A 24,431-nucleotide genomic window follows, 5' to 3' on the forward strand; every position below is an offset into this window, starting at 1 on the left:
TCTGCACAAGTCAGGACAGAGAGCGAAGAGGAGAAATACACATATCCCTTTTATAAACCAATCAGGTGGGGGCTATCTTTAAAGAACAAAAGAGCCCCCCTTGCTCTGTGCTCTGTTCTAAATCTAAGATAAGAAAGATTTCGAGGTGCCTCTTTATGACCCCCTTGAGCTAACCTCCCCAGAAAGTATCAACCATAAACATTTCCCCCAATGGAGTAAAAATCTGTTTTCCTTCACTGACTATGCAGAAGGGGTCACAGGTTGAATAGGTCAGAGGGAAAGCAACAGACTTTGGATCAAATGAGACAACTAATACAACTAGTACTTACTACTAAAAGACTACAACTAAGAATTTTCCCATCACAATTGTCATAAGGAATCACGGATAGATAAAAGAGACGGGCTGAAAACAACGACAAGGACACAGTGGGAGTATCTTGAAGGCAGTATCATGCGTTTCACTGAGACATGGCTGCAGGAACATTTTCTGGACTCCAATGCCTTTGCCAGACTATAGGAGCAGACAGAGTCAAGCATAAAGGAGGAGGGATTGCAGTGTTTTCTTGGCTTCTTCTATAAAGAGAATTCACCCGTTACACGCTGACACTGCATTGAGGTAATTTGCTCCAACACCCGAATGTACTATTTATCTATTTTTCTTTCTTTCTTTATACAGTCTCAATAATTTATACCGTAATGATTTCATTTCCCCTTGGCAATGAATAAAGTATTGTTCCATTTCAGGGTTCGTTTCCTGAAGAAATGCTGAAAAACTCAGCTGATACTCGGATCATTTACCAACTGTCCAGGTTTCAGTAGAAGTGATGTGGAATGGTGGGCAGTGCTTGATCAGGCCACTGGAGCTGACCAATCGGAGCAGAGCAAGCCTTTCAGTGATGAAGGCAGCCTACCTAACCTCTGTTTTCACAAGAATCATTTAAATATGCAGGAGCAAGCAGCACTCTACGAGGCATTTAAAGGGAAGTTCAATGCTTCTTTGTGCTTCGTTGCTCCTTATAAATCGTTCCAGACGCCTCAATGCGCAGAATGAAGGCATGTTGATGTTTCCCTGGAGATAGCTGCTTGAGTGGTAACAGAGAAACCCTTTTTCATTTTGAGCTCACTATCCCTGAGCAACTTTGCTGGAGTTTCAGCGTCAAATTCATCTTTATCTTCACTTAGAAAAAAGGCGCAATTTGTATGTTGTATATTGAAGACTGAGTGACAGAAACCTGTTTGAATGCGGACTTGAAGCAGAACGAACGCTTTGAGCTTCTCCATCACAAGAAGATTTGACACTGACGCCGTCAACTCCATTCTCTGGCTTCAGGGTGGGCCGGTTGCCTTTCTTATCAAACTTCATCCGTCTACACAGACACACACACACACACAGACAGGGAGCGTGTTATTTACTGTACAACAGAGATATAAAGTCGTGTCCATTATTGTGGTGCTATTACACCACGTTTCTCCGTTTTTATCAGGTTCATCCCAGTTCCCATCCTGCAGAAGAAAATTTACTGTAATCAAGGTTGTACATCACTGGTACATTACTAAATTGCAGTAATTTTGATTAATTTTCTACAAATTAAGGACAGCATTTGGCCAAAATCTAAGAAAAACAAGATTTAAAAAAAAAAAAAGTGATTGGGCAGACCCAGAACGTCTTCTAGAGTTATCATCATGGTCTGATGTATCTCACAAAAATGATTGTGATCCATGATCCCAAGAGGTTGGGATCTGCCTACTCTTTTTTGACCTTTATCATGGTGATGTTGCTTTGGTCTCAGAAAAATGTAACCTACTGGATGAACTGCATTGGAAATCAGTGCCAGAGGATGGATTTTAATGATGCTACAGATAACTCAAACTGGAGGGCATACAGCCTCTGTTCGGGGAGATGATGGAAAAATGTGAAGCGACAATGAATGAGATTAGCAGGATTTATTAAGTGAAGTGAAACAAACTACAGATGCTCTTATGCTAGATCCCACTCAACAAAAATGAACCCAGGATACTTTTTTTTTTTAAACGCCTGCTTCCCCTGCAATTTTTTTCAGCATCTAAAGGTGAGAATGCCGGAAAAAGTTTGATAGACGTCTATTCATGAAACTTCAATGCCACATCTTTAAGTTTATGAAAAACACAACAACAACAAAAAAGTTTAGCTGTGGACACACTCATTGTCCGGACAAGTCTCTGATGATTATCTCAGAACTGTTGAGAAGAACTGCAGCTGCCTGCAAAGTTAAATCTGGAACAGCAGAGTGAATAATTTCCTATCAGAGCCATCCAGACATCCGTAGTCCGACAGATCTGCTTTGTGTCTGCATGGCTTTCCATGAGCCTTCAGGAACCATTAGACTGCTGCTAAAGATGATGAGAAATGTTAGCCTACACAATCGAATTACTGCTTTGCTGCTTCACAAAATGTATTCTAAAATACATTCCAGGTCTCTGACAAATCAAATGAGCATCCACTTGATCTTTTGTAATGGTCATGTGCTAAAGTGTGCACTCAGCCCACTGCACATTTATTTTGAAATGATTACATCCTGTCCATGTCCTGCATATCTTCCATGTCGTTTTTTTTGTTGTTGTTGTTTGTTTCTTCTGTTCATGGTGTGCTATCCATTAAGTAAACCCAACCATTAACAGCTTTGTGTGCAGTTTCCTTACCCCTTCTTTCTGGCACCATCCACAATGTTGCGCACTGCACTCCTGTTGGATTTTGGGGTGTTGGGTTTCTCCGGCTCAGACGAGGCCGACGGATTCTCTGTGAGCTTCTTTTCTGTGGCTTATGATCAAAAACACCAGTAATTGATGTATGAAATCAGCACATTTCCTCTGCAGCTACTCCACCCGGCATGCTCTCTCCACAGAAGTCATTATGGTTTGAGTTAGCGATTTACAGGGTAATTTGTTGTACATTAGCGGTCAGACTCACTTGGCGGGCTGCTCAGGATAGACTGTTTGACCACGTCACTGCTCAGCACCTTCTGCTCAAAGCGCTTGGACCGCTCCTCCAGGAACCACTCTCCAGTCACCACCTTCAGCTCCCTGTTGTACAAACACACAAGCCTCACACTGTGTCGTATCAGAAACATCAAATTGCCACGTTTTCTCTCCCCCTGTTTTTATTTGGTGTGTTTCTGCCGGCAAATTGTGGCTGCGCGTCACACAAAAGGGAAAGCTCAAGTGGAGGCTGTGTGTGTATGAGACTAAGAGAAGAAAGACAGACACCAAAGACACTAAAGCAGGTGATCGTGGAGGAAGTTTTTTTCAAATTTGCATTTATAGTCGACTAGGGCTGACGACAAATAATCGATTGGTTGTTGGTCGACCAAAAAAATTACCAGTCGACCAAATTCCATTGGTTGATTGGTCGCAGGAAAAAAAAAGCTGCGTCTCGTCAAAGGGCTTCGGGACTTTTAATTTGAAGGGCAGTTTAAAAGAAATGTCTCCAAGTTGGCCTTTTCAAGCAAATACAACAAAAAAATACAGTGAGGGAAAAAAAGGATCTGAAGCCAACGTCAGAGAGGAATAACTCAAATATGGCAACAGATTTTTCTCTCTGAAGTGGTTTTGTTATTAAATAAATCGAGACTGTATCATTATCAATCCACTTGCTTGTAATATATTTTTTTGGATTAAAGCTAAAAACACACCATCATACTTATTTTAAAGGGATAGTTCGCCTCTTGACATGAAGCTGTATGACATCCCATATTAGCGATATCATTTATGAACATTTTCTTACCCGCTGCTGCGTCCTGGGAGCCGAGTTCCAGCCTCGTTTTGGCGTTGACGAAGGTAGTCCGGCTAGTTTGCTAGGGTCCCGAAAATAAAGCGTTTTGCTTCTCAAAACAATATGCGTTCAAAAGAGTAATACATTTGCATCACAAAATTGTCCATCCAGAAAAAGTCAGACCTCACAATCACTTGGCACTATTTCTCTCTACCTTCGTATCACTACGGGCTGTGTAAACTGTGCAGACCGAAGTGCAGACCGAGCAGTAAACACCGTAACAGGTGCGGCTATCGGCAGGTGGCAGCACGCAGTGATATGAAGGGAGGCAAAAATAGCGCCAAGCGATTGTGAGGTCTGACTTTTTCTGGATGGACGATTTTGTGATGCAAATGTATTACTCTTTTGAACGCATATTGTTTTGAGAGGCAAGACGCTTTATTTTCGGGACCCTAGCAAACTAGCCGGACTACCTTCGTCAACGCCAAAACTCAGCTGGAACTCAGCTCACAGGATGCAGCAGCGGGTAAGTCAATGTTCATAAATGATATTGCTAATATGGGATGTCATACAGCTTCATGTCAAAAGAGGCGAACTATCCCTTTAAGTGTATACCACAACAGATGCAGTCCAATACAACATAAACAATAAATCCTTCCTTCACTGACATCTAAACAAGTTATCTTAGGTCATGTGATCATGATAAAAGTACATTTTTGAGTATACTGTTTCAACATTTAAAAAAACAGCCCCATTACCCAGTATTTAAGTCCGTTGACGACAGCTCATGGTTGGTGGCCGTCACTGTGAGCTATCACACTGTCCACATGTACAGCATTCAGAAACAGATGCTGTCAGAGCAGCTATAGAGAGATGCATTGCTGCAAACAGAGCTCAGAGAAGCTCCAATAAATCACACCGCAGTTGGACACGACCAGAAGGAAAAAATGAGACCGTGGGGGGAAAACTACTCGGCTTGCATCTCATGATGAGGAAGAGAAGTCAGATGACCCGCCGCTTTAAAGGAAAAAAATAGTGCGACAGAGATTTCAATCTCAATCCAAAAATCACAAAGGAAATAACACAAATAAATCCTACTTAATTACCAAAAAACATTTTGAGCTTCCAATAACATCATCACACCACGGTTCAACAGATTTCCACAAACAGAATCACCTGATGAGGCAATCATCATGTGAAGAAGAGCTAGTAGCCACTATCGCTTAATAGTCTTTTTTGCCTTGAATAAGCCCCTACAAACTAATCTTGTTATTAGGGGGTTAGGGTAGATAGAGGAAATGCTCAGTCGTGATATTGCCTGCTTGTTTTACGCAGAAAATGCCTTCCAGGGGTGGTCGGTGGCGCAGTGGGTTAAGCAGGCGCCCCATGTACAGAGGCTACAGTCCTCGCTACAGCTGGCCCCGGTTCAAGTCCTGCATCGCACCCTTTGCTGCATGTCATTCCCCCTCTCTCTGCTCCCTGCTTCCTGTCTCTCTTCAACTATCCTGTCCATTAAAGGCATATAAGCCCCAATAAATAATTGTAAAAAAAAGAAAATGCCTCCCAGCATATAAAAACAAATGGTATGTGGTATGTGGTATAGCTCTAGTAGGTATAAAATGGTAAGAGTGTTATTCGACAAAAAGTTTGGAAAGTGCAACTGTCGGCAGTTCCAATAAATGGGTGTTTTGGGGTTTGTGTGCACTTTTCCCAAACTGAAAACTACAGTCTATTACTCCCTCGATCACTTCTCTGCAGGTGTCACACTTACGAGATCTTGGCACAGACATTACACCTCCAGTGGCGCGAGCTGGCAGCCGTAACACGACATTCGCTGCAGACGCGCAGTTGGCACTCCTCACAGAGATCCCCACGGTCAAAGATGAGGCCTAAAGACTTGAGGCAGCGAGCGCACTGCCTCTCTCCGGACTCCTGGGGCCGACGGGAACCTTTTCGTTTGATCTCCAGCAGCTCATTCTTCAGCTTCCTGTGGGGCACAAACAGGAGCAGACAAGAAGCAACGCGGGATATCAAAGTCAGTGACTGAGATGAACAGGAGTGTAAATGGTGACACTGAATTTCTCACCTTATCCTTTTCTCCTCTCGTTTCCTCAGCTTCTCGTCTTTCTGCAGCACCTTCAGGATCATTTCCCTTTCATGCTCCAGCAGAAAGGAGACGTTTAGATCCTCCCTGACCTTCTCCATTGGTCCTTCAGTACACGCTCAGCCAGAAAAAACAGTATTTGTAGTCATCAAAAACTACATTATTCTCATGGGCAACGTAACGCTCTGCTAATAATCGAGTTGTTTTTTTTGGGTTGTCATATTCTGAGTTTGTGACTTGCAAAGCTCCTGGTCGCTCCAGTGTTTCCTCTTCTACTCTTCTGTTTCTTGGGGGATGTTGACAAGAAATGATCTTGTCAGGAAACCTAGACAAGATCAAAGAGGATAGACAGTAACTGACATTAATAACTTTACCCCAATATTCATGATGAAAAAAAAAAAAATCCAGGTTAATCCCAGTTATCTGGACAGTTTGAAAAGTATTCATTAAAATAAGGCAATTAGGGATTAGGAAGCACAAGTAATTAGTAGACATTTGATAACTCAACGGTAGCCTAACAACCTCCCAATTAGGCCCCATCCCCAATATTCAAAGCACTGCAGCCGCATTTCACTGCTTCCATTGGTAAAGCACTATGTTTCCCTGAAAGTCACGAGAAGACTCATACTCATTATCTGCACACCTGCATACCAGTCCACAGGGCTGTGTAACAGCTCTGGAGACCCACTTTTTAGCAGCTCTACAGACACGGCTGTGTCCCGGTGAGTCAGAGCACCGCTGTCGCAGGATGAATTCCTGTAAAATGTGGTGTATGCACTGTATCGACGTTGCCCACAGGATGTATCCCATATACTTTGGTGATTCCCCCACATTTAGACAAGGCCACCAAAAGACTTACATTTGTGACTATTTGTTGAATGCAACAATTATTGGATAGATTGCCATGGAATTAGGTGATGAGTGAAAATTTGGAAAACACTTTACTTATAATTTAACACAAACACAAGCCACAGTTTCAGTTCATTTAATTGATATTAGTGGCCAGTTCAATCATGGTATACTCACTTGTGAATTGTAAAGAGGTCAAATATCTGAATTACCTTACAAGTTTGAATAAAAGGCAGTTAGCTTAAGCTCAAACATTTGAAAATGTCAAGTAGGAGGAATTTATATTAATATTTTGCTACTATTTGTTCTCTGCAGGTTGCTTTTTTTTTAATCATGCGTTGGTGGACCTGAAAAGTTTTAAAAGGTCAGCGAAGACGGGATATAGTTTGGTGATTTAGGTGTTCAAGATTCAGAATCGTCACATTATATAAATATGTGAAATCATTACAGGGCAGCGAGTGACTCTGATTACTTCTGTTCTGATGCATTTCACTAAATTTCAGTGTGCTTTGAATTATCGCACACATCACGGAATTCTCCGTCAGGCTACAATGAGCCGTAAAATAATCAGCTTCCTCTTTTTCAATAAAACTAACCATGAAGATCAGAAGCTAATAAATGCATGCACGGGGTGATATGAGCCACGGAAAGAAGGGGAGGACTTCTGCTGGAGCTTGTGTAAATGAAGTTGGGAACTGAAAAAAATAAACTGAAAAAAATAAACTGCAAAGAACGGAGGAATCTGCATAAGCTCACACCAGCCTCCTTCAGTCTTAATTCATCCTCAATCTTTCTTCTCTCGCCTCTTCCCTCCACTTTACATGAATTAGCACTAATGAACCGGCTGACATCATCACAACGTTGTTTGAAGCCAAAGTCACATCATGAAAGCAACGAACTGAGCATCTTAAGCTGGGCTCCAGCTGCTCTGTAGCCAATGAAGACATTATTATTTAAATTCAAGATGTAGGGTGGGGATACCTTTGCATTTGAGTTATTCATAGCTATGAATACGGAAAAATCTTTGATCTCTCCCGGAATGAGACGAAAGTAGCAGTCAGGCACTTGAGCTAAATACCAACATCAGCATGCGAGCTCACACAGGCGTTATTTATCATTTCATCATGTTAGTATGCAGAACGTTTTGCATAACAAAGTATGCATAGGAAAGTAAGACAATTGGGGTAGTTGACAAGATATTTCAAGAAAAGACACAAGTAAGATAACCTTTACCAAAAGCCTAAAAATTATTTTGCTAGGGTTATGACTTGTTCATGGTCATAATCAAGAAAGGCTGGGTGATGCAATGATTCAAAGATATAACTGAATCCTCAAGCCTTGTTCAGCAGTAATTCAGCAGTCAGGAAGCCTTCTCAGCAGCTGCCGAGAACCAGGAGACGTCTAAAGCAAAGCATTTTCAGACAGCTGCTCTCTCAACTCACAACTCACAAGCTAAGAAATGACACTCAACAGGAGCCGTGGAGATCAAGCGGAGTTTTTCAAAAAACAAGATAACTCACTGAGAGAACAGCTTGCAGGATTGCGAGAAAGGCAAATCAAAATCCCTGTTTGACTACAAAACACTCTCAGAAAGACTTATCAGGCTCTGGAGCGGCGGTGCTCTGTTCCTCTCTGCATCCACCGATACAAATATGACTTTCATGACAGAATCATCAAAAGAAACCCTTTTCCTGCATTTCCATCATAACACTGAACCACAAAGGTTGTTAAATGAACGACTAAAAAGACTGATACTTTCTGTTAACAAGTCATGTGGGCTGATGAATGTAAAGTAGAACTGGAAAGAGAAAAAGTATGCTTGGTGGAAACCGTTTAGCACTGAGGTTGCTTGGATTATGCTTGGGGCTCGAGTTGCAACCATGCGGCAGGAGGATTATAACTGGTTGAGGAAAGAACATCTTCAATCAAACGGCAGCAAATTTTAAATCTAACATGACACCGTCTGTGAAAAAAAAATTACGATGAGAAGAGGATGGCTTTCACAACAAGATGATGGTCCTAAATCCACCTAAAATCCACTCAACAGTTGCAATCTAAACATTCAAAATTTCTTTTGAATGCAAAAAGGCCCAAAAATATCATAGAAATTAAGACTAAAACCCCTATAAGAAAAAACTGAAAGATTTTTGGTTGCTACAAAGTGTTTTTGTTTTTCTTTCAGCTGAGCAGTCCAACGTTCAAAGTCATTGATTTCGGTGAGATTTGTACTCGTATGTCTGTTAGGCTTTGTGTCTTCAGCCAAGGAGGCAGGACTCAGCAGCAAGTAACCCTAGAGAGGGATATTTTGATGAGATATGTTATCACAGTGACAGCCATAACCAAGTCATTTCAAACGTGTGAAATGGCAAGAAAACAGCTACCGAAAGCACAAGGAAACAGTGGCTGAATGCAAAAATGATACCTCAAAAGTAAATCAGAATCAGAATCAGAATCAGAAAAGGATTTATTACCAAGTAATTTTTACACCACAAGGAATTTGGCCTGGCCTGTTTGGTCACATACAACAAACTTGCGCTGTCCTTCCCCTCTGATATGGTGTGTAACTAATCCTGCCGATGTTTGTTCATGTGACTTGAATATTTAGCGCATAATTATGACGCTTCACTGCATAAAAGTAGTGCCCAAAATGCATAAACAACCGTCTGCCCCCACCTTCTAGTAAGTCCTCCATGCAGGGAACACTAAACAGTTATTGAGTTGGTGAGACAGACCGGGCTGATGATGCAGGGTGCCTAGACGTTTGTTTCAGTCACTTTTCCTCTTTATTTGTGTTTTTACTTTCTAGTTTCGTGTCCTGAAACATAGTGTTTTGTAGTTGTTTTGTTCCCTCCAGTGTTGGTGTTTTTGCATGTCTGGACCAAAGCGCCCAATAAGCCTGCGGATTTAAAGGAAGAAGTAAACATTCCGATAAGAATGGCACACCTACAGAAGGCCCGTGCTACACGATTCCCCCTGGCACGCATTGACGAACACTCGGTCAACAAAGTCAATCAAGCGAAACTAATATTTATCTGAACCAGTGTGAATATAACCTTACTGTCATATTACAGAGGAGCTGCGAGTCTGTGTGTGTGCTGATGGAGGTGTGGTGTCCTGACGCAGCCCTCCCTGAGTACACAAAGCACACATTCCCACTGCCGCTCACTCTGCCCTGAGCAAACACGAAAGTGGAGGCTGTAAAACTTTGGCATGTAGATGGAGGATGCACACTCACTGCTCAGCTCTGCTCCAACAACTTCGCTCAGAGGAAAGCGCAATGACTCATTGCTTTCTTCACCTTTTCCACTGATCACAATTCATGTTGTTTCAGGATCAAATGGATATTTGTTAATGAGTCTGCGGCGTATCAGGGACATCTGGCTGCCACGTCACACTGCGGTCTTGCTGGTGTTTTGTAACTCGGTGGCCTTTTACCAGCTGTCAGTGTGGTGTTTTCTGCAGGTGGCCGAGCTTACAGGCAGCAGAATCAATCTGCCAATTAAAGACAACAGGTGAGCTGCAGGCAGCCGGCCTCCAGTTGACAGGAAAGCAAAATAGAGATGGGTGAAAAATGACCACGGAATAATAACGGATAGCCATTACTGAACATTCAGCGAATGCCGAAGAGAGTAAACATAACCTTGAAAGTCCTTCATCTATATACTTGAATGCTGTTCTCCCAGAAAGGAAACCTTGAGTTGTAAATAGCATCGAGAAAAACGCTGTAAGATGACTAATTTCATCATTTCGCTGCCTGATTAAAATGGATCAGCTTTGTACTACACATACCAGGAAAAGTTTGGCTTTGAAGGATAGATCTGTTGATATTTCATCTTTTTTTTTGTTGCCCCCCCCCCCCAAAAGACCAAAACTCAGAACGAGCTGATCCTCCGAACATGTGTTGCCTTTGTTGCCAAAGCCGGATTTACTCTGGCTTATTTCTTTGTCACAGACCCAGCGCTACAACACAGCACAGTGTGATCGCATTATGGAGAAATGGGCATTGTATTTGAAAAACCGGTCGAACAAATGTGCCGTTCACTCTGAGGAACAGACGTGCACAGATGTTTGAAGTTTGCCTGCGCTCATCTTTTCTTTATCATGTTTGTTTTCCCCTCAGGCCATGTTGTTTTGCTCATCACTGCTGCTTATTAAATCAACAAACTTTGGCTAAAGACATATATATTTCTTGGAGCTGTAACTTGTTACCAACTGTAACTCTGTGCCGACGGTCCTAACTGAAGAATATTATGAATGCAAAGTGGCTACTTGTGCATTAAATTGCAAATTAAACCATTTTTGACTCGGTATGAACCAAAATCAAAGCAAACTCCCAAAGAGACCAACAAATCCCATTACACCCAACTAAAAGATGGGAAAAAGCTCCATAGACAGCTATTCAATGGAGAACTGCTGTCTGGGATCAACCTGAAATCACTATCAGCAAAACACAACAAAGAAAAATACATGCCAACCAAATTAAATCACATCAAAATCATTCATTCAACAAATAGGATGGCACCAGACGGTCCATTTAATACTGCTCTGATTATATTACATGGTCTCCATTAGCAGGAAGAGTTTGTCCATTTATTGTCAACGTATATACTAATAAGTGGTAAAACTCATGTACCAGTGAGGCTCGTGTTATGTGACAGAACATTTAGGTGAGATTATCTCCTCCACTGCTGTTACTGAGGTCCAGGGTGAAAAATGGCCATGTAAGAAAATGATGCACATTGTAATGCTGATATTGGATGCACAAATAATTCCCTTCATACAAACGATGTTAGGTTACATACAGATCTGTTCCACTGATGCACATTGAGAATGATAATGAGAACTTCATGACAGCAAAGAGAGGAGCTCTTTAAGATTAGGATTTGTCAATCAACAAGGTAAAGTGAAATGAGAAACAGATACTAATTGCCTAGTTCTTTTTGATTGTGGCTTCGTGCTAGCAGTGGCAACTACTGGCGAAGTTGTGAGCTCGCCACTAGATTCGACCCACTGCTCCGATAATTATGAATCACAAAGCTGAATCTCCTCGCATAGTGAGGCACCCATTTTGTTTTCCTTTAATGCACCACTAAGTTCACCAGCAACGTAGAGACATCACTGCAGTGTGTTTATTGCTGAAATGTGGGTCGCCCCGGCCTCTTTAAACTACAGACTGAGTCTCCTCTTCAGTTGTAGCCTTGTTATTGCAGCGAAGAGCATTCCTGGTTTTCTTTTCTTTTTTTTCCTTTCTCAGAGAGCTGCCTTGCCTCAAAGACAATAAAAATAAATCCCACCGCGGCTCCTTCGCCTTGCATCAGCAGAATATTTGTCTCCGTGAGGGTTATAGATTTTTCAAGGTACCACCCAAACAACCAAGGTTTCAAGGACACCATGCACACAGTTGTGGCTATAAAGAGCCGTCAGTCCAGATCATTAAGAAACTATATGTACTGCCATTTTCAATGAATCGGCCCTCTGCATTACTTTACCACCATTCTGCCTGGATGGCTGTCATCAGGATTCAAGTGGGAGATTGCATTGTGCTGTACCGTTTTATTTGAATGTGCAGCCCCTACATCCCCCCGGCGGTGATTTCCCAGCATGCTTAATCATTGATGGAACACAGACATCAGTCAGCAGTGATCGCGAAGGGCAGAACACGTCTTTGATAACAAGTATAAAGCAGGTTGTCTGAACCAGAAAATGAACTTTTTCGGCCAGATAACACAAGGTTTCAGACGCATGCACGAAGGTAGACTTCCTCTACGTGAAGAAAACATGAATTAATCATCAGCAGAGGTCGATATCAACGCTGTTCGCAGCTGCTTACACTGATACCAGAAAACGCATCACCTCGCTATATTTTCTAATTTAAGAAATAAGAGTTGTTTCCTGGGTTCCATGTACAGTACAGCGGTTCAGTCATAATTTCTTCAATTCTTTTTCATTATCATGGGAAATGGATAATGTATGCTTCTGTCTGGTTGATTGTGATGTGCTTCTGATTACAGGTGGACTGCCAAACTGTTTTTATTTTCCTTTTACTGTTTCTAGTGTCTATTCGAATGTCTTTATCGTCTATTTACTGACCTTGGATACGTCTATCTATTCATCTTTAAGGAAGCAGCTACCGTGACAGCACTTGTGTCCACAACAAATTTTTACCAAGGCTATGATAAAGTTTAGCGTATCATTCTACATAGTATTGCATCCTATTGCATTGTATTGTTTTGTAATCACCACCCATCAAACGTTCATAACAGCTTTTTTTTTCTATTGCGTGTGACTTATTTCCTGTTTAACATCCGACTCACAGATTTGAACCTTTCTGAAACAAACACAGAAGTCTATTTCAACATGAACACAGCATTAAGTTTCCTTTAAACTTGACGTTCTCACCCCGTAAACCGAGTGCCGTGTGAAAAACTTTAGCTCGCAAAAAGGTGCCCTTTGGTGTCGTTTTCTACACCTGGTGTAAAATAAAATTGTCAGAAATCAAAAGTGCAGCTTAAAAGTAAAACAGAGATGTTGAAACTGTGTAACTTTTTTTTTTTTTGTAATGCAATTTGTACTTCCAGTATGAGTTCTTCTAAAGCTATTCCTGTGGTATCGGGGGGCCGTTGTCTCAAACTGATTATACAAAGCAAACCACAGATCATTAGCAAATAAGACAAGAGCAACAACACCACTATATTTGACCCACCCTCATATTGGTTTAATTAGGAGCTCGTATCGTGTGTGTGGTGACGTCATGTCAAAACCGAAAGGCCATCAGAAAAACAATTTATGGATGTCTACACGAGGTTGGCGAGAATTTGAAAAGACAGCAATACAAATTTTTGAAAATTGACAACATTTTTAAATAATTAAAAAAAAAAGTTAATCTTTTAGAGGTAAAGAGCAGATCTTTTAGAATGACACGCTCTGGACATGTTAATAAAAGAAATGCTTGGCCACTGTAGAAGTAGACCAAATACAGCTTTTTAGGAGAAAACACTTATACCCAGTGTGATGTGTGGTGACGCAAACGTCGTGTTTTGGGGCTTGCCTTGCTGGCTCAGGGACTGCGCTTGATCCATCTGGGAATTCTGCCTAAAATCACAGAGTAACTGCTGACAACGTAAGGCCGTCTACCTGAAATCTGAAGCTGAGCCAGGTCCTTTCTACAGGATAATAATCCTCAGCACACAAACAAGTCCATTGAGGAATGGCTCAAAAAGAAGTCTGGGGCGGCAGTAGAATGGCAAACTGGAATGTTGTAAAGAGATTTGAAATGGGCATTATAGCAAGAACATGATCAAATGTCTTACATTAGAATGGTTAAAAGTAGGCAAAGGGCGCCATGGAGGAAAGAAGAGTCGGTCAGGGCACAGAAAAGGGAGTGCCGGAGAGCCGAACGGAAATGGCGCAAGTCAAAGCTCCAGGTTCATTATGAGACTTACAAAGAAAAGCTATGTGTGTTCAACCAGACTTTGCGTAGAACAAGGGAGAGTTATTTTTCTGAAATCATCAAAAACTGCAGTAACAACTCTCGTGTCCTGTTTGCTACAGTAAACAGATTAACAAACCCTCCAGTTTCACTGCCTTTAGAACTAATTTCTACATCCAAGTGTAATGAGTTTGCAATATTCTTTAATGACAAAGTTCAAGGCATTAAAAATGCAATAATTTCCACAACACAAATCACTACTCTGCAGCCAGCTAGACACCTAGAGCTGACACATTTCACACCTGTTACTGACAAAACAGTCGAAGAGACCATCTGCAGTCTGAGTTCATCAACGTGCTGCCTTGATGAGTTGCCCACTAGATTCCTAAAGTCTGTGCTGAGTAGTTTGTTACCACAACTTGCTCATCTAGTCAACATCTCACTCCAGACTGGAACATTTCCAAAGGCCTTAAAAACTGCTGTCATTAAGCCTCTTCTAAAGAAGAGCAATCTTGATGCCACAGTACTGAACAACTACCGGCCCATATCAAACCTGCCATTCTTAGGCAAAGTCCTAGAAAAAGTTGTATACCGACAGCTTAGTGACTTTCTCCTGTCTAACAATGCTTTTGATACTTTCCAATCAGGCTTTAGGCCCCACCACAGCTCTGAGACAGCTCTGATCAAGGTGACAAATGACATCCGCCTGAACACAGATGCAAGTAGAGTCACAGTCTTAGTTCTGCTGGACCTGAGTGCTGCCTTTGACACAGTTGACCATGCGATCTTATTACAGAGGTTAGAAGACTGGGTGGGAATCTCTGGTCGTGCTTTAAACTGGTTCAAGTCCTATCTGGAGGACAGGAAATATTTTGTTGAAAGTGGTAACTGTGTCTCAGACCAAATGGCTATGACCTGTGGGGTTCCCCAGGGGTCAATCCTGGGACCCGTATTGTTCAATCAGTACATGCTTCCACTAGGCCAGCTAATACGCAGCTATAATGTGTCCTACCACAATTATGCAGATGACACTCAGATCTACGTGTCACTGACGGCAGGAGAACACGGGCCTGTAGATACACTGTGTCGCTGCATCGAACAGATCAGTGTGTGGATGCAAAACAATTTCCTCCAGCTAAACTCAGACAAAACTGAAATCATTGTCTGTGGCCCACAGAAACAAAGAGAAAGTGTTATCAGTCACCTTGAGACTCTCTCTCTAAAACCTAACTATCAAGTTAGAAATCTCGGGGTAATATTGGACTCAGACCTGAACTTTAACAGCCACATTAAATCTGTAACATCAGCAGCTTTTTACCATCTAAAAAACATTGCCAGAATCAAAGGAATAGTGTCTAAACCAGACTTAGAAAGACTGATCCACGCGTTTGTCTCCAGCAGGTTAGACTACTGTAACGGCCTGCTCACTGGGCTCTCTAAACGGGCTGTAAGACAGCTGCAGTACATCCAGAACGCTGCTGCTCGAGTCCTGACTAGAACCAGGAAATACGACCATATTAGTCCAGTGCTCAGGTCTCTGCACTGGCTTCCTGTCGCTCAGAGAATAGACTTTAAAACAGCTCTGCTTGTGTACAAGTCTCTTCACGGTCAAGCGCCAAAGTACTGTCATTGTCTCTGACATGTTAGAGCCATATGAACCAACTCGGGCTCTGAGAACCTCAGGGAGGGGTCTCCTGCTGGTGCCCAGAGTCAGGACTAAACAAGGTGAGGCTGCGTTTCAGTTTTATGCCCCTAAAATCTGGAACAGTCTTCCAGAAGATGTGAGACAGGCCTCAACTCTGACAATGTTTAAATCCAGGCTGAAAACAGTTCTGTTTAGCTGTGCATATGACACCTGAAAGTATTTTATCTGCACTCTTCACTTTTTAATTAATTAATGATTATTTTAATGGGTTTTAAATTCCTTTCTTTTTTAATTTATTTTTTTTATTTTTTTTATTCCTTTTTAATGGTTTTATTGCCTTCTTGTGATTTTATGTAGCTGTAAAGCACTTTGAATTGCCCTGTGTATGAATTGTGCTCTATAAATAAAATTGCCTTGCCTTGCCTTACCACTGTGGGACATGTGCATGGAAAATATTCTGGTAATCTGATGCAAGTTATTCAAAACGCCTACAGAAAGACATTTCAGCTAAAAGGGCCAATGCATACTTCCCCCAAAAAGTACATTACATATATACTGATATTTTTGTTGACTATGTACATTTTTTTTTTTTAAATGCCATTTTTTATCTTCACTGATAGAATCTGTTTGAAAGAGAACTGAATGTTCAAAAGCCCAAGTTTGTATCTGTATCTCTTCAGCACTAAATGCTCCCCTATATACACCAGCCAGGTTTTGACAAATAAACAGCTGCCTGTTACAGCCAGTTAAATATTGATGAGAGCTTTGATGGGATAAGCAAACCAAAACAAACAAGGTTGAAAACGCTAAAATCCTCCAAAGAGCTGAGCGGAACAGCAGGTATTTTGTTTTGCAAATATCTATGTTTAACTTTGCATAGAATTTATTCTTATAATAAATCTCCATTCATTTATAGTGTCTCTGTTGGTTAAACTTTCTTTTCAGGAGTTTAATTCTTAAGACAATACCATCCATTCTACAATACTTCAAATTATGTGTCTGAACAATATGTGTTTTGTGGTCACTGCATTTACAGCTCAAACCAGATGTTCCATTATCCTACAATAAGTATTAGTATTTGTACAGTACCTAAACACGAATTCAATAAACAATAGAAGAACTGGACTTTAAAACCTGACACCTATTTATATCTATTTATATTTATATATTTATTCAAGGACTAGGTCCTCAGAAGTGTCACAGCCACAAAATATGGGAACTAAACTGATATAAAAATTAATTTGTTTCTGTAAATAACGGAATGAAATGAAGCACAAAACTCTTGTGCCTGACTTCTGCATGCACCTACCCTGCATGCAAAAATTAAAAAGCTGAGGTTCAAGGGAAGGAAATGGGATTAGGTTTAAAGGGAGTAAAAGTTCTTTATCTAAAGCAGCATGAAAAATTGCAGCTTCTTTCTCGGGCCTGGTGTTGAAAAGACAGATATCTTGATCATAATGATTTCCAGCTCACCCCGCTTATCTACATTTACAGGAAATGGAGCAAATAAGATTCATCCTGCTATCTCAGCGCCACATCTCCCTGTGTGTAATCCAGTTCCTGCGATCGGATGTGGACCTGCACTCACAGCAAGGTGTAATCAATAGGCAGGCATCGTCTTTGCAGAAAGCTAAGGATGGGGTCTGACAAGCTGGGGGAGACTGGAGGCGTCTCAGGGAGGGGACACAAGATGGGATCGGAAGAGGAAGACATTTCCTCCATTTTCCATGATATGATAATGACATGTTTGTCCGTCTGAAAAGTATCCCTGGCTTTCAGGTTGTGACTTTTCTGCCTATCTCTCTCGCTTTGTCTGCCTTTTGACAGATTCACACACAAGCACACACATACACAGCACCTCGGGGCAGATAGCATATCTGCACGACTGCAGTGCACTAATGACCCTCCTCTCTCTCAGTCTGAAGGCCTGAAGGGTTACTGTTCATGTCACTGCCAATCAACATGGACCGGCTGTCAGTGTCAATTTCTGCTAGTCTCCTTCATCCTCTGAACTCTCTGCGCGTCAGTGACTCTGCGGAAACCCAGCACATCCAGGTTTGTCAATCAGAATCCAATTTGAAACCTTAATTACTCGGCTGATTTAAAGGTAATGAAGCAGCATTCAGCACCGATATGAATAACATCTATCAAGCTCGACACTTGGCATAACCGTGACTAGCACTTTGCCCTCGTCAGGTTTGGCCTTTCATCTCTTATCATGTATCTGCTTGGAGGAAGGTGACGCCAGATTGCAGCAGAAACAAGACACAGTCACCAATCCATGTTATCGAATATCTTAATTGGTTGTCTACAAGTTTTCATGCTTAGACTGAGGATGAGTGTTCGAACAGGACAGACTGTCTCGCGTGAACTAAGGTAAGTGTTTCTGGCTGCCACATTCAAAGCTGCGGTGAAACGTTTGCTGGAAAAGAGAAGGCCAAGATGCGGGGAAAAAATCACACGCTTTCTGACAGCCTCTCCTCAAAGCCTTTCATGATATTGCACTCATTTGTACACAAAATGTGACAGGAAGCTGTGTGAAGGGTGCAAAATAGAACTCCAGAGACATCTAAATCCATAAACAGAAGTTTACAGTCTGGTCCCCAGCAGCATGTCAAGCTCTGAGTGAAGAATGGTGCCTTTTGTGTCCGATACCATCTGAGGCTCCCATCCAGCAGGGCTTTTTTGCACTGACAGATTTTTGCCCAAGTCATGATTATATGGCTACTTGTGTGGAGGAGAGAAAGCAGGAGTGGTCTTAACTTTTCCTCAGAAATACTATAATACAGCTGAGCAACTATAAGAAATGAGTCAGTTATCTATCTGCATCCACACAAATGTCGTCTAACCCCCATAATAAAGGCAGCTTTCACGTGTAACTGCTTGGAAGAGCTATAAACACTCCCTGATTGAGTCCCATTTATCCTAAATGGCTCATCTAACTAAATGTGCAATGGATACATCTGCCCACATAGCCAAAATGTTGCATTGTCACGATCCGTGGATGCAAATGGTAAGATGGCAATGCAACGTTTCCTCAGGCTGTGAGACAGGTCAGGGCAGTGGAAAACATGCAAGACGAGTCTTGAACCAACCATTTCTTGCGCGAAGGAGCAAGAAGGTCCATGGATTGCAAGCATTTGTGGCCAAATCAACAATACCAAGACATGGAAAGTGGACATTATTGCAAAGGAACAGGTGTTGAATCAAAACTTAAGCTACATCTGTGTAGGGAACAGAGTAAGGGAAATATATTAAGTACAGAATCTTTTAGACTTTATCATGAAACTGAAGCATATTTCACGGTGGACCAATGTAGCTACTCCACATGCTCTCATTAGATCAAGAGGAAATATCGTATATCAGCCAATTTTGTTGCACATTTGCAGCTGTTCCTTCATATGTTTAACTCAATTTGCCGGCATTTTCCAGTTATTTGTTTTTAGCAAATTCCTGAAATCTCTGAACGCAGATACATTTTTAAAAAGCTCATGAAAACTACATTGTCTACACATTGTATCTGACGGTTTCTGGATTTCTATGCGGCCATCGTGTTCTGTTTGATCTACCCTCACCGTGGACTGTTTATCTACAAGAACAAATCTGAAGAAAACACAAAACATTTGAAGAACTATTTGATTTTCAGATAAACAGCCAGAAATGACTGGCTTCAGTTTTTTCTGAAGCTGCTTTTTAGACTCATACTAAAATAGGTTTTGTTGACCTCGTCTGAAGGATTATAACATATTGGAACAAGATTTGGACAATTATAAACATTTTTATAGAAGGTCGGACTAACCTGACACAGCAGATGGTTTGCCGCACAAAACTATCAAGAAAATTATCCATAAAAACTGTTTCAGAAAAGAGCAGACGTTGCTTGGCGTGGACTGGATGAAGCATCTAAATATAACTGTTTATCATAACTTATCAGGTCAACGAAGCACGAATGAAGCAAACAACGCTCCTAAACTTATTTCTATTATTGCTGCCTTATCAGAGTCAGTCTTAGCCCACAAGCCTCCATTGTCAATGGCAACTAGTTCCTGGCTATAACTAACAATTAAAATGCTGCCTGTATAGCCATGGAGCCAACATGTCACAGCTGCTGTAACATTACAAGCCTTCTTCAGTAATGACCTATCAAGCCTGTGGGCATCCACACTTCCCTGCCGGGCTCAATGGTGCAGAAAATAAGAAAAACAAACCAGCATTGTCTGTGCTTCTAAAAAACAAAATCAAACCTCCCCTTTTAGCTGTTCTCTCTTGTACTCCCCACACTCCTCTATTCACATCTTTTCTTTTGACCTTCACTGGACTTTCGGGTATTGGTCTTGTCTGAATCGTGCTGGTTCTGTGATTTCGTCTCCTAATTGAGAGGAAAGAGCAGCGTGGGATCAGAAAAAAGGCCGCAGCACATCCAAACAAACCGGCAAGGGAAAATGCTGAAAGAAAATGGAAAGATGATTGGTTTGGACGGTTGTGTTTGTTTTGTTTTTTTGTTTTTTTTATTGGGCATGACAACTGGAATAAAAGATGATCAGAAAGAGAGATCCCACCTGAACTTCAAGGGAAGAGAAAGATAAACCAGGTGCTCAGTAATTACTTGAATGCATGTTCAGAGTTCTGACCTTGAAAGCCTCCTTTTAAGTCACAGTATGCCTAAAAACAAAGCACTATGTGGGAGAAATACAAAACAGAGCAAACAAAAAGACTTTTCCTGTGCACGGCGCGATCACTGTTGCGTGAATGCAGTGAAAATGTTCACGGCTGCTTTGAGCAAAATTGCTTTATCACTTATTTTTTCAAACAGGCTAATGTTAATTATATCCCAACCATATTCCGAGTGGAATCTAAAGCAAAAACTTCAATTCTTGGCACAATGCAACATATAACAAGGTCCCCATAAAACTGAACAACAGTCCAAAATATTCTGCACAATTCTAAAAGCCTTTTTTCACACCTAAAAGTGCAAACCAAGCTAAATGTCTTCGCTACACTTTGTGATCCTGTTAGCTTCTGTTTCTTGTTGCTGTTCTGGAAGAGCACGCTGAAGAACAACCTGCCAGATTCAGTGAGGTGGGCCGTCTGTCCTCCTGTTTAACAGCCCTCTGCTTTCTCTCTGGCCTTGCAGTGGCGGAGCAAAAGTCTTTGGATGGTGCATCGCCTTCATCTCAACACAGAACATGCGATCAGTGTAGAGATGCCTTGCAGTGCTAGCCTGATTAACATAGACTTTCAAATCTCTTCGAGATTCTGGTCTGACCAAGACCATAACGAATACGATTCGAAATGGCCTGGTCAACCCGCCTCCCTCGGGTTGCTACTGGTTGTGCCCAGAAAAGGCTGTACCTAAGCTTAAGCCAATCACACCACTCTTTCCTCTGACGTATGATTTAGCTACCAGCGGGGCTAACTGGTAGATTAAACTCTTACCAAAGCCAGTAGGGAGCAAGGCGAAAACGTCTTTCCTGTCAAGAAATGATTCAAGGGCTGTTCTTTGCTCGATTTTTAACGAGAATCTCCCGTCGAACACTTTCATTACAGCATCTACAGCAGTGTCAAAAGCTTGACGCTGCTCCATGTTGATATTGAATGAAGCGCTTCCGTGTACAATCCATGGGTTGAGTGGCAGTTCAACCACGTCACTACCTTGAACACGCCTCTACCCTGGGCCGTTGGCTCTGCTCAAAGTTGATTGCTTTCCGACAAAGTGGGAGGAGTTCCCATTTTGTCGGGAACTCAAATCCACCTGAATGAGCAGTTTGCCTGAGTAAGTGTAGCAGAGCCGAAGGTGTTGCGTTACTGCGAGGGCGGAGCCTGGGTATTGCAGTGCAACACCACTGACCAAAAATGTTTTTTTTTTTTTAACTTCAATGGATTCTGATATATCAATAGATAGAACATAAAATTCTCTTATGAAATACTAATAGTGGTTTTCGGATTTATTTGTTGTCTGTATGCACAAATCTGTGATGATGATCTGTTGAAAAAGGAGCCGTCCATTCGAATGCTAGTAGCAAAAGCTACACATATGTGGGGGTCCAAAGTTGCCTGTTAACTCACCAGCAACTGAGTATATTTGGAATTCTAGTCATTTCGATGACTACCCCCATCTCATGGCTGTGATGCTGACCTTAAGAAAATGAATCAAGAAGTATTTTCAAGTGTCACTCACCAGCTCCACCAAATTGTACTAAAATGGTCACTTCTGGCTCCAAGAGGAAAAATGTCAACGACCTCATGACGCGCTTGAGACATCAAGTCTGTCATCAACTCAAAGAGGACATAATATGGAAAAATCCCTTTTCTCAGTTCTTGGGAGCATATTTTAAGGTGTCTGAAACCACCAGCAAGTATGAAGAGCCCCAAAAACACAATCCTGGTATTTTGATTTAGTTCCTCCTTGTTTGAAAGTTCCTAATTTAACGAGCCTTTCCGATATTAATTTAGAAATTTCACCTGAAAGGCGGAGTGTGTGCGGGGTTGAGCGCTTCCTAAGTCTCCACCCCTCAAAACAGACTGTTAACAGACAGCTGTGGAAACAGGGCTGACACAAGAGCCACTGTGCTTAAACAAACAGGCATTTTTGATCAAAACACATCTCAAAAGGACCTCAGAAAATTGTGTCAAATTGTTAACAAAAAGCATAGCAGTGCATAATATGTCTCCTTTAAGCAGTCTAACTCGAGGATAATGAAGAATCAGTCGATCGCCAAATTTGTCACCATCTGCCTGCAGGCTTGTCACTGAGGGCACACAAACAGATCAATAACTGGACACTTACTATCTTCCTATAATAACACGGAACCCTGACACTAATCCAAATAATTATCTTTTTAATTTGCATTCTGCAGTGCACCCCCATACATCAACCTGTTTGTGTTTTCATTTGATTAATTACAAAGAGGACAAAGGCACCGCGTGGCCAGTGATGGAGACGCCAAAGTCAAGCGCGCACCTTTAATCTTCAATACAATCATCAGCCTGTCCCATGACTGCAGTGTGAAACAGGCTAATTTATTCCGCCAAAATAGAAAACAGTAGTGGAGGAGGCCACATTTGAAGCCACAGTCTGCTGTCTGCTCCACACATTGGGAACAGTCTAAACCCGCAGTATAAGCTGTAAAACGGTTTATGCGTCGGAAAATTTGTCTGTTGGAAAACAAATTTTTGCTGATAGTCAACATAACCCCTTTTTTTTAAGCTGTGCATTTTCAATCTTTCATTACGAAACAATTTTGAATAGAATCACTCTTGTTTGTCAGCCAGATACGTTTTTCAGTGCTTCAACCGTACATTCACCTAAAGAACAAGAGATGAGAGCTTTTTAGATCAAAGTGGGATCTTGTTAACCCAGTTTCAGTTGTAGCCTCGGTCGCTTCTTCAGTGCCAGAGAAAGAGACCTTCGGGTTATAACCAGCTTCTTACTCTTTCACTAACATAGCTGAATATTTCATCGTAGTCCCCTCCTGCCACTTCATGCTGCACTTCATCCTTTCAAGAAACGACCGGCTAATGGAATGAAGTCAGTGCTCTGAATGCGAGTGCTCAGAGCGGTGTTAGCTTTAATCACGGTGTAACAACTGGGTTGCATCTTACACTTTATTCTAAGGGGATGCTAATGGATATTTTTTTACAATTAGTTAAGCGTCATGTATGTTTTATTACGCCACATGCTTGAACATCATGGGAAAAGATGAACAATGAAATTCAGTACTGAAATAAGGGGCTCGTTAAGCTTCCAAGAAATCCATAATTAGTGATCTTCAAACTGCAGTTTTGGGCAGACAGTTTTAGAACACCTTTAATGTTTTCACTCTTCTTCAGGCTGATCTTTTTTCCCCCAGAAAGACTGAGCCAATGAGTTTATTTTTCCTTGGGATTATGTTGGCGAGAAAATTTCAGGAGCCCGTGACATCCAAACACATTTAACACAAATCCAGACTTTGAGGCGAAACAACTACACGTACAAAATAATCAGAAAGTAGCAAACAATACTAAAAGCACAGGATGTTTTGATAGAAAGGGCATCCCGATCTGTGTCTCATCCCAACCAGAGACATTTGCCAAAACCTCACATAGGGAAGAACAACTTATAATTAGCTTGATTCTTGGTACTTTCTAACACTTGTTAGATAAACATGTGCATAAACAGATTCCCTGCAAACTCAGCAGAAAAAAATAAACTTCCAAGAATTGTGTGGCGGTATCTCATGTAGATCATCAGAAAGAAGTTAAATAAAACAAAAAGGCAGATTGAAAACATTGTTACGGAGCATTTCAAACCAAAGGAGGTAACGCTTTAAACTTCTGAGAAGATTGTGGGTACCAAAATTCAAACAATCAATCACTTTCTAAAGTGTCGAGGTAACTCCAGACACCCAATTAAAGGTGCTGAAATTGATTAAATGTCCTTGTGGTCTTATCAAAGAGAATAAGAAAACAAAGAAAATTGTAAAGACACACAGCTTCTCCATCTGATTTACAACTTTATTGAAACTGGAGGTTGGTGTTAACTCATTTCACGCCCTTTATAAATAATAAGGGTGAGGTCAGTTCTGCATTTTCACAGAAACTAGGGACAAATTGTCAAGATTATGTGATTAAAATTTGCAGAACAGTGAAACAATAATCTATTCCCGCAACTATGAAT

At 41.4% G+C, this 24,431-nt stretch overlaps 1 protein-coding gene across 3 annotated transcripts in view; it reads right to left on the reverse strand.

Annotated features, from left to right (window-relative positions):
• sytl5 (synaptotagmin-like 5) overlaps positions 1-24,431 on the reverse strand; it is a 48,492-nt gene that overhangs the window by 19,640 nt on the left and 4,421 nt on the right. For all 3 annotated transcript variants that reach the window (XM_075479430.1, XM_075479431.1, XM_075479429.1), the window contains exons 2-6: positions 5,835-6,177; positions 5,520-5,735; positions 2,948-3,060; positions 2,680-2,797; positions 1,233-1,367 (exon numbers count right to left, since the gene is read on the reverse strand). In XM_075479430.1, coding sequence (XP_075335545.1) covers positions 1,233-1,367; positions 2,680-2,797; positions 2,948-3,060; positions 5,520-5,735; positions 5,835-5,953 — 701 coding nt within the window. In that variant the 5' untranslated portion in view covers positions 5,954-6,177. The remainder of the gene's footprint in view (positions 1-1,232; positions 1,368-2,679; positions 2,798-2,947; positions 3,061-5,519; positions 5,736-5,834; positions 6,178-24,431) is intronic.

This window comes from Odontesthes bonariensis, chromosome 12, assembly GCF_027942865.1.
Source record: "Odontesthes bonariensis isolate fOdoBon6 chromosome 12, fOdoBon6.hap1, whole genome shotgun sequence".
NCBI lineage: Eukaryota > Metazoa > Chordata > Actinopteri > Atheriniformes > Atherinopsidae > Odontesthes > Odontesthes bonariensis.